General features: G+C 33.0%; 2 protein-coding genes across 2 annotated transcripts; one reads left to right on the top strand and one right to left on the bottom strand.

Annotated features, from left to right (window-relative positions):
* Nucleotides 1-278: 278 nt before the first annotated feature.
* On the bottom strand, nucleotides 279-7,592 carry LOC148610570 (hsp70-binding protein 1-like). Its single transcript, XM_088595734.1, has 6 exons — nucleotides 7,165-7,592; nucleotides 6,066-6,231; nucleotides 4,489-4,710; nucleotides 3,115-3,270; nucleotides 1,829-2,037; nucleotides 279-487 (listed from the first exon to the last, which is right to left on the bottom strand). Exons 1-6 carry the CDS (start codon nucleotides 7,291-7,293, stop codon nucleotides 413-415), a joined length of 957 nt encoding a protein of 318 aa, XP_088451860.1. The 5' UTR covers nucleotides 7,294-7,592; the 3' UTR covers nucleotides 279-412.
* A 6-nt stretch (nucleotides 7,593-7,598) lies between these two features.
* LOC148610569 (uncharacterized) lies at nucleotides 7,599-10,869 on the top strand. The gene is made up of 2 exons (XM_088595735.1): nucleotides 7,599-9,336; nucleotides 9,678-10,869. Exons 1-2 carry the CDS (start codon nucleotides 8,965-8,967, stop codon nucleotides 9,807-9,809), a joined length of 504 nt encoding a protein of 167 aa, XP_088451861.1. The 5' UTR covers nucleotides 7,599-8,964; the 3' UTR covers nucleotides 9,810-10,869.
* Nucleotides 10,870-11,176: the final 307 nt, after the last annotated feature.

The raw sequence follows: 11,176 nt of genomic DNA, 5'->3' as shown, positions 1-11,176 counted from the left end.
AAGAGGCTTTGGTAAAATTGAATATAATACAAACATTTCACTGATTTCATGAGTTATGCTCCTTACCCTAAGTCTATCTCCTTAAACATTCTATTACACACAGATTTAAGTACCTATGAAATGATAGAAGAACACATAAGTACCTATGAAATGATAGAAGAACACAATTTCATTTCGTGAAGTTAACTATGTAACCAGCTGTAAAAGGCATACACATCCCATTATATGTAAAGGAATTAGGAAGAAAAACTTAGAAAGAAGAACTGTTACAACAGAAACAAACACATAAATCATTTAATAGTATTTACTTCTAGTATATGACTTAAGTATACATGAACAAAATATAAAATAATTAATGTAGACGTAATGCCAAATTTGAAAAATGTTCCAAAGGTCAAGTTAAGATCAAAGGTCATCTATAAGCTTCAGTTGTACTGTCTTCTGAACTTATTGATTTTAGTAAAGTCTCAGCATATTCTTTCTCCTCCTGTAAATATAAAAAGTGCAGAACCATGAACAGACCAAACAAATCATAGTCTTGTCTTACTGAAATAAATTGTGTAAGGATTAGTAGTCAGAAACATAGACCCACATTTCAAATCGAGTCTCGACCCTTAAGTGTAAGTTTTTGTAAGAATCGGGCAAATGGGAAAAATCAGAAACATGCATGTCAAAAACCAACCAATCTGACACTATATTTTCTCTCTATTTGAAAAGACCATTATTTGGAATCTGCATTACTGGATTTACTCAGAAATTTTTCAATAAAATTTTGGGAAAATGAGGAATTCGACTGAGTTATTTGCCATTGACATGTTCATTTACAGCACATTTCAATGAAATAATAACACAGTAGGAATAAGGGGGCAAGACTCTGTATGAAATGGGGCCTGTGGTCAGAAATGGTCAATTATTTCAGATTTTTTTTTATACAACTATAACGTCAGCCTTGCGGAGGATATACAATGATCATTGTGTCGATCTGTCCATTCGCCCTAATTGCCACTCCAGTTATTGCTATATTGTGGGACCTGATTTCAAACTTCACATGCTTCAGTAGAATCAACTTTCTGTTTGACAACCATTTGACTAGTTGGTTCCTGTGGTGGAGAGGGGAAAGACATCTGGTTCTAACTAATAATAATATAAGTTAGGCACAGCCTCACTGCATTGCACTTTTACATTTTTCTGATATTTGTTAAGGAGGGGCATAACTCATGAAATCAGTGATATGTTTGTATCATATTCAATTTCACCAAGGCCTCTCAAGCTTTCATTTGAGGCAGAATAAAATGAATCCAAGTTAATTAGATGCTTACATAAGACTGATGTTAAATTCTGAATACAAACATTCCAATGATTTTTAAGTCATTGAAAAAAAATAGCTGAACAATAGCTGAAAAGTGTGAGATAGGATAAGTAAACGGTTGTCCATTATAAAAAATATTAAGCATACCCGATCAAGACACTGTAAATTTATTTCTTTGTTTATGTTCTGCATATTTTAATTTTAATTAAATTCAAAGGCTTCTTTCACTTTTAATTCACTTCCCTGACCCATTTCTGTGGTCCTATATGATACCTATTCCTGTTGGCTGGATGTATATATTGTTAGCCTCACAGGCGATGCTTGGTATAGAGGCACAGATACTTATAATTGATTACACTGGAGATCTATCAAAACCAGATATGTTGTGAAGTCCCTTTACCTCAATTCCAATATACTTGAAACCGAGTAAACTGAACATGTCTCTCAACCAAAATTAATCCTGATAAACAGACAGACAGACTGCAAAATTTTTCCTCCCAAGTTGCACATTTAACTTACCAAATATTGTTCTTTTCCGTTCAAATATTCTATTCTTTGTCTAAGCACATTGTGTAGATCTAATTCTGTTCTTTGACATTCTTCTATCGATCGTGGATGGTCTTTTACTATGGCAACCAGTGCTGACATAAGGTGTTCGTGAAAATTTGAATGTTCTTCACTTAAATGTCCTACTAATTGGTCTATCATACCCATATCACAAAGCACATCTGAAAATAAAAATAAGAACTCAGAGTTCAGTTTCAATGTAAACCAAATTATTTACAAGCTATGTATTTTCATTAATTACACAAGCAAAAAAAAAAGTATGAAAATTAATCACTGAAAATAAGTTCCTGTATTATGAAATACATGTTTGAAAGCTTGCATGTTGTGAAATTAATTAGGTAGACCTAATGTAAGGGACACAACTCTTACAAGTCACTAGAACATTTGTATTTAGCATTTTACATCAACTACATGTAAGCATCAACGTAACTTCAATTAATTTGATTCTGTTTCAAAAATTAGTCATTGCAAAGAGTGTCAGTCTCTGTAAGGGCTGTTCCATTTAAATCTACATGAGAAGGGGGATGTCAATTTTTATATTTTTCTCTTGGTGGGGGGGGGGGGGAATATTTGTTTATATATTGGAAGGGGTATGTTTGATAATTGAATCATGTTGGCAGGGGTGAATTTCATCTCTAAAATTCAATACACCTGGGGGTTGGGAGATTTTGATGCTCTGATTTCCCAAAATATAGTACATGTATTGCACATGCATTTTTCAACAGATTGATCATTTTTTATATATTTTTTTTTTCTGGTGGTGGGGGGTATCTTAAGATTCTATATGTTGGGGGGTGGGGGTTGGCAACATTTTATTTATATTGGTGGGGGGTCTTTTACAATTTGCATCCCCCTCCCCATGTAAATTTGTAAATTTAAATGGAACAGTCCTAAGAATCAGGCAGTGGGTGAAACATGGTATAAAAAAAAAACACTTCAAAAGTAAAATTTGACCATTTGCATCATCAGAATCAAGGAAAAAAGATTTTCCATATCATTTTGGAAAACTTAGTCATTTCACTGAAATGCAATATAAATGAACAAAATTTGCACAACAATAAAAGTACTACCTTCGAACTTATTTTTGCACAATATTAAAAGTAGTACTTTAAAACTGATCAGTTTAAAGTCCTACCTTGAAACTGGTTATTGTACAACAACTTTGAACTGAGGTGTATCAATGCACTGAACAAGTTTACCATTAAATTAAGGTGTATTGTTGCACAAACCAAAATTACCTTTGAACTGAGGTGTATTGTTGCACAGAGCAGACAACATGAAAGTAGCCTTGATCTTCAGTTTCTCAATATCTGTTTGCATTGCTCTCATAAGAACTGAGAACCCATCATTTTCTGTAAAAATTTTCTGGGCTTCTTCACAGTCTCTTGTCAAACCTAGAAAATACAAGAAATGGTAAATTTTTCTGTTGGTACAAACTGATGCGGAAGCTATTGAGTTTGCTTTAAAATGAAGTAGTTAAGGACGAAGACCTAAGATAAGGGACATAATTCTTGAAATCAGAGTTATTTTTGTATCATATTCAATTTCACCAAAGCCTTTCAAGCTTTGCTTTGAAACAGAATGAAATCAGTCCAAGTTACTTTGATGCTTACATGAGATTGATGTAAAATGAAGAATACAAATGTTCCAATGATTTGTAAGAGCTGTGTCCCTTACCCTAGGTCTACCCCCTTAAGTGTGAGCAGTGATATTGTTGGCATGTTTCAAAACTACCTCATACTTTTTTATTTGGAAAATATATGTCATTTTTTTTTACTTTGTACATTAAAAATATCCCTACAGAACCTTAGATTTGTAGTTAAGATGACTGATTTTATGGAGGACATCAAGGAAAAGATAGGTCCTTCCTAATATTGAACAGAAACACCATATTCTACCCTTGGACTACCAATTGGGAAATGGTTCATCTTATTTTGGATTTTTTTGACAAATTGGGAAACTTTCATCAGGAGAAACAGCCATATATTTTAGGTGATTTAAGGCAAACAAAATCACTGGAGAGTATTCAAGCAATCTGTGGTAACACTGAAAAATTGTGTGGTCATTCAAATTTGAATCCAGAAATTTTGATAGGGGGGTCCCAAGCTGTTATTTGATCATAATTGCTCATATTTACTAATATTTTTAATAGAAAAATAGCTTCTACAATACACAGATAAAATTTTAGGAGAGCAGAACAATTGGATATCATAGACCAAAACTCTGTATGTGTTAGCAATGTGTTAAACATATTTTATGGTTGAGCTGATAGCTTCATACGTGTACATTTATTGCCTTGTTGGTTCCTTTTATCTTGTCTGCTACCCAATGTCCCTACTAGAACCCCCACTTCTATCAAAACTGTTACCCTTAAGGAGGTAGACCTACGGTAAGGGACACAACTCTTACAAATCATTGGAACATTTGTACTCTGCATTTTACATCAATCTCATGTAAGCATCAAAGTAATTTGGACTGATTGCATTCAGTTTCAAATGAAAACTTGATAGGCTTTGGTGAAATAGAATAATATACAAACACATCACTGATTTCCAGAGTTCTGTCCCTTACCCTAAGTCTACATCCTTAAACCTTCTAGACTGATCACTTACAAGACACAGCATACAATGCCTTGGTTTTTACAGTGGGGTCCTGGTCTTTATCCAGCATCTCTAACATTACTGGTAATATTTGACTTTGTAGAACTGCATTTTGACAATAAGGATTGTTTTGAACCAAGCAGGCTACCAGTTCTAAACTCTGCCATCGAATTTCGGCTTCTTCGTCTGTGAACAATCTAGGTAAGACTGCAAATGCTCCTATCTTGTGGAAGTCTATAGACAAATATGAAAATAAAAAAAAAAATTAAAGTTGCTGAACTACATGTAATAACTTTGTTTCATTATAACCCAATTAATACTGTGAGCAGGGGCGGATTCAGGCGGGGGTGTGGCGGGCGTGTACCCCCCTAAAATTTGCAAAGCATGGGTTGTCAGGAGTAGATTTAGGCAGTTTTAGGTGGAAACTTTAATTTCTTGCTAATTTTACCACAAAAGATATCTACATTGCACCTATTCTAGAAGAATATTTCAAAAATTTAACCTAAAAATATTTTTCACCTTACTCCATTCGGCTAATCTAAAATCCTGGATACACTCCTGGTGAGATGTTTGGAAATATGAACTTGGTGGTGAACAAATGGTCAAGTATACAGACAACAGGAAAATACAGTACAGAGAGATTCCATGACTGAACACTGACATACTGGTGTACCACTTTTAGAGTGGTTCTAAAAAATTTTTTACTATAAGTGATTTTTTGTTACTTTCGTATTGTGGGTGGTTAGCTCAACTACTTCAAATGTAGAAAAATTATAAAAATATCTTCAAAGACAATAAAGATATTTACTGCCACTCTAAAAGTGGTATACCACCATGTCAGTGATCAGTCATGGTATGTCTCTTTCTGTACTCTGATTGTTTCATGTTAAACAGCAAACATTTTATGAACTGATTCAGTTAAGATTTCATGTCTTACAAAACTGACAACCCACCAAACTTGACACCTACCAGATTTTACTAACTTGCAATGTGACAGGTGCTACTGGCAGAACAGGACAGGCTTACCCTTCCAGAGCATTTGATATCATTCTTGTTCTTTTGCTTTAGTTTTTGTATGTGTTTTCCTTATTTTTCTTATCATCAGTTTTTATTTGTAACTGTATTTTATTATGTATTCCACCTGTACATGTGCATGTACACTATACACTACTATTAACCAAAATTTTAATTTCTCCACTCTTCACAGTCTTCATGTCCTCCACTGTGACTCCACCAAAGTAGAAACCAGGATAAAACTGCCAAATTTCAATAGTTTTTAATATTTTTTCTAACCTTTACTGAAATGTTATTAAACTACTAGAACCATAAAATATATCTTGGCATAAAGACAGGAGAAGTTAATTACAGACAATTTTGCAAATGGTGACTCCACTGTGGAGAGTGGAGATACTGTGACTCCACTCAAAATATTTCCACTGAGGAGAGTGGAGAAATTAAAATTTGTGCTGACAGTAGTGTACATGTATCATAAAGACTATATGTGGTGTATTCAACAATGAATGTACATGTACATGTACATACATGTATAAGAATTTAGACAACCCATATAGAATTAAAGACAAATTTACCAATTGCATAATCCATATTTTCACACCATTCTATTAATTCTTCCATTGCTTGACATCTGTCATCAAGGCTTTTTTCCAAGTTCTCAACACAATCTAAACAAATTCTCATTCTTTGCACAGGACTTACAGACATACCATCTAAGGCCTCTTCTAACCATTTCTTTCTCTGTAATCATATCAATAATTCTTATATGGGTGCACAATCATATCTGAATTTTAGTAAACTTCAAGCATTATTTCTGTCTTTTTAATGCAAAAGTTTTTAGAAGTGCATATGTTTTCATAGTTGTTATGGATTCAAGTCTCTTAACACTTAGGCAGTTGACGACTAATTTTCAGTTGTATTTTGGGCTGATAAGAACCTTTAACACCCCTTCAACCTTCTGTAGTAGTTGACACAGTGAAGGGTTAAAAGAAAAGAAAAGGAAGAGCTTGATGCAATTGATAAATTCACAACAGTACTGTTGGGCACCCAGCTAGGATATCCTGTTACTGTAGGCTAATGTTCTAACAATAGAGTTTGTAAGACTCGTTCTAGTTTCAGTTTCCCTTCCCGAATTTCTGATATAGAACATATTGAAATCCGGAGACCAATCTTCATTTTATTGTTTACTGCCGGGAAATCAAAACGTTGCAATCACGTTGCAAAATCTTCTATTTTATGCTTTACTGAACATTTTTTTATGTAGAACTAGATATTTTTCATTTTCTATCAGTATTTTACACAGAAAAAATTTGCTTTTAATATTGAACCCATTGATGTGTTAATGACAAATCTCCATGCATTTGAATGGTAGATGAGGACCCATTCTCATAAAATCACGGAGTCATGTGACAAGACTTACATACCCTATTAAGATATAGGAGTACTTGACAAACATTGGTAACTTTTATCTATATAAGGAGAGTGCTATTTGAATGTACATGTACCAGTGAGACAAAGTTACATTTGTACCATTACAAATAACATGGATCTTACTTTACAAAGATTCTTACACATGTATCACATGTTGGTGGAAAATATGTCTATAGTGACTTACATGTACATATATAAGCCTGAGAGTTAAGTTTCAGTCAAAAGTGAGTGTCCTTTACAAACCTCTTGATCCATGGGTGCAAATCCTTCTGAGGAGGGAGCATCCTCTGATTTTGTAGCCTCTATACAGAACTTCATCAAAGCTTTCATATCTTTTGGCATTCTTCCTTCGTTTCCATCTCCTGATGCCATTTCTTAGCTGAATGGAAGAATTCTTCCTCAAAGAGATACACTATATTCACTATGAGGATTATACAAGGATTTTTATAAGAAAAATCGCTATTTGAGACAACGATCGAACAAAAGTTTTTGACTTATTTTCAGTATTTAAGATACGAACTACAAGTTAATTGCTGTTTACATACTAGACATTATCCATAGAGTTCCGCTGACGTATAAGAGTTTAATTTGGTAAGCAAATCCGTTAGGAAATTAATAAAATATTCAGTAGAAATTTGTAGAACTTTCCAAACAATCCCATGCGGATTCTAATTTTAGAAATACTTCTTCCGGTGAGGCTAAAAACGGAGACAGAAAATCTGGAATCGATCCTTATTAGTCGCTAGAAAATTCATTAAGTCTGAATTTAAAAAAAATTGTTGACCTTACAATTTCACATATATTCAAATTGAAATGCATTGATATTTTATACGGAAAGCGAACAATTAAACTATGTTGTTGTACATTTACTTGTAATGTATTTAACAACAGGTCTATATTTTTCTTATCCAAGTGCACGAAGGGAAGGATTTATAAATAATCACAAATACCTCATTATGTTTACCATGGTGGAATAAACAGAAGCATGTTTTATTCTTTAATGCTAGGGAGTGTTAGTAATTTGATATTGAGACACAAATTATCATTTTTTAGATAAAAAATAATCCGAGAATAAAATTGAAGCCAAGTCAGTTTTCTTTTTAAATTTTAAATCTTAATTTCACGAGGGTGACCTCAAATACAATTGTGCCATTAAAAATAAAGACTTTGGACGATTTAATTCATCAAGTTAAATGGCATGGTTTTGATTGCGCTTCAACGAGAAGTAAAACTCGCCTAACCTTTAATCGCAAGAAAAACACTTTTTAAATCTGATTAGGATCAGACTAATCCACGTTAATCTAATTATCATTATATAAAATTATGGCATAATTGGACATCGCTATCTACAAAACACTCAATTATAGCTATCAAAACATCTTAAGTAGATTTCTCACTATCTTCTCCATATAAACAAATGAGCACTGAGTGGACACCCTTATCTCATACCCATTAAATTATATAAGTCGCCAGATAGTCTGATAATCCAATTATTCTAAAACTGTCTGGATTTGATCAGCAAATAATTAGCTATTCAATTCAATCAAGTTAACTTGAAGAGTCCAAAGCGTTCGTCCAAAAGGTAAGAATTTTACTTTATTTTAGTTACAACCAGTAAGAAAAAACTTCAAAACCCCATTTTTATTATCACAGTGTTTAACAATTCTTAACATTACCATTTCCTAAATTCGTAAAGAAAAATTGTGATTAATTTCCAAATTTCTAAAAAAAAAAAATATATGATTTAACAGGTTCAATAGGAGGGTTTGAAGGGATAAAATATGAAATTGTACTGATCGAATTAGCGTTGTCAACTTTATGTAAATGTAAAGTTCTTATAATTTTAAAATATCTCATAATTCTTAAAAGAATTACACTTGTAATTTTAATTGTTGTTATTATAATTGTATATTTATCATGTTTTACATTCATTGAGACTATAATAAAATACTAAATTGGATTGAATTGTATAATATTAAACTTATAACTGTTTGTTTCGATTGCAGTTTCCCTAAATTAAAGCATATATTTTTGTGTATAAATATGTATGACTCACCTGCAACTGCTCAACTTAAGAAGATAATACAGAAGAATGAATTCTACTACTCCTCCACCCCAGTTGTCAGAGACAATCGAGCCAACCGTTGTTACGATAACAAAAACAAGAAACAGATGATGGCAACTTTTATGGACAGTTGTTCCTCCTCCTCTTGCAGCTGTGTACAGAGCCGTCTTTTAGGACCCTCTGATACCTACTCAACAACCTCATCTCAGAGAAGTTTTCCTGTCAATCTGATGTCGGGTAGTTCGGCATCCTCCTCAACCTCGTCAGCCTTACAGAATTGGGTATTACCTCCCTATACACCAATAGACCCGAAGCACTATGTTAACATGCCACCCGTGTATAAACCAACGGTAAGGTTTAGTTGAGTATAATGAATGACGAAGCACAGATATTTGGTAAACGTTCGTTTCAAGTAAGGTTCAAAGTTCACCTTGATTATGGTTGATAAAAAAAGTTCATGTAAATTTACATACATGTATGCCGTTATATTTTTTGTTATTTAGATTGTTTGAATCGCACACATTTACGTCTTTATATTGTAGATTATAAAGCATTGTATCTTGCAGTCATATAAAGCAACATATATATTTTATCTTACTGATTCTTACAAAGATATAAAATTTGAAACACATATACATGTACAAATGTTGCTCGGGGGACTTTTTATTTGACCTTTTGTTTTATTTTTCAGACAATGGAAATCAAGGTACAAAGAACGTCCAGAAAAAGCGTATGGCTTGGTTTGATTTTCGGGTTGTCAATTTTCTTACTTTTAGTGCTTGGTGCTGTCTTTGCATACAGCTTGGAGCGTGGTTTGTTATGAATACGCAATTGAAGCATGCACAACATGAGTATGAAGAAGATTAAAAAAACGTACCAGAAGAAGTACAGTACATTCTTCCTTTCAGAGTAACACTTCAAACTGATATTACTACGTAAAATTCAGAGAACGGACGAACAAACAAGTGTTAAAGATAAAATATTCAATATACTGCATGTCTACCATCTTTGAACGTTAGTAATATTCTGTGAAGCTTGCACGCCTTAGATCCAGAAATCTGAGTTTATCATTGCCGAAGCAAGCTCGCTATAGAGGGTTGCTTTCGATCTTGAAATACAAATTAATCTCTGCCGAAAAAGCTCATTACAGGTTTGCTCTTGGTGCAAAATTGACTTCGTTTGAATCGAAGTTTGCAAAGTGAAACCTAAAGTTCAAATCTCCGAGTCTACAATTCGCCACAAAAGACTCCACATGATCATGGTTATTGTCGCTGAGGGGCAATGTTAACAGTTGAGAATGGGAACAACTATACCACTCAGCACCAAAGAAATTCATTGAACTTGCATCCTGGGTCATTTTATGCCATTACTTTGTTCAACCTGTAGATATTTTGTTATATTTATTATAATTTATTTATATGTACATATAATTAGCATTTACATGTATATGCGAACCGAATGCAATGTTTATCGCATTAAAATATGTAACTTATGAAAATAAAACATAAATATCATAATTGTTGGCGTTATGTCTCAAATATCAACAAAAACACCGAAGCGTAAATAATAGGACAAGTTTATACAGTGAAGAAAAGGATGTGTACAGTTTTTCTGTACATCGCACAAATATGTGAAACACATGCACGTATATTTCGTAAATTTTTGGTAGATATTTTGAAAAATTCCCTTAACTGAAATTAATTCAGGATTTATATACGCTTCAAAAAGACGAATGATATTACATGTAATAACATATGTAATAACTACTTTTGAAACTAAATGTTAACCACGGACAAGAACATTTATTCAACCACTTTACCTTCTTCCATGAAGCGGTTTCTTGTATGACTGTATCCATTTTGTAATTATCCATCCTTGTTTTAAACATATATTTTACAGGTTTTCACAAAGTATGAACTTTATTCAAACACCTATGTTTTCATGACTGTATTTTGTATATTTTGACTACTGTACGCTGTATATTTCTATTTAATAGAGATGAATTACTGACTTTTATTAAAAATTGACAATTGAATAGAAAATATTTTATAATAGTTGCTATTCTTTAATAAATATATTCAATTCAAGTTTTTCTGTATGGTGAAAATAAACACGGTTAATTGTACGGAGATATGCCAGATCACCGGGGCTTGCTTCCACAGCACCATTAGTATATATAGCATACAAAAG

The sequence above is a fragment of the Perna viridis genome, chromosome 8, assembly GCF_037379345.1.
Source record: "Perna viridis isolate PV_CMFRI_1.1 ecotype Kerala chromosome 8, ASM3737934v1, whole genome shotgun sequence".
NCBI lineage: Eukaryota > Metazoa > Mollusca > Bivalvia > Mytilida > Mytilidae > Perna > Perna viridis.
This window is presented reverse-complemented; position numbering and strand designations above follow the sequence as displayed.

Coding starts and splice junctions, on each gene's coding strand:
- LOC148610570 (XM_088595734.1), bottom strand. CDS start 7,293: ATGGCATCAGGAGATGGAAACGAAGGAAGAATGCCAAAAGATATGAAA. Junction 6,232..7,164: donor TTGCACCCATGGATCAAGAG/GTTTGTAAAGGA, acceptor ATATGATTACAG/AGAAAGAAATGGTTAGAAGA. Junction 488..1,828: donor ACGGAAAAGAACAATATTTG/GTAAGTTAAATG, acceptor TTATATTTACAG/GAGGAGAAAGAATATGCTGA.
- LOC148610569 (XM_088595735.1), top strand. CDS start 8,965: ATGTATGACTCACCTGCAACTGCTCAACTTAAGAAGATAATACAGAAG. Junction 9,337..9,677: donor CACCCGTGTATAAACCAACG/GTAAGGTTTAGT, acceptor TTTATTTTTCAG/ACAATGGAAATCAAGGTACA.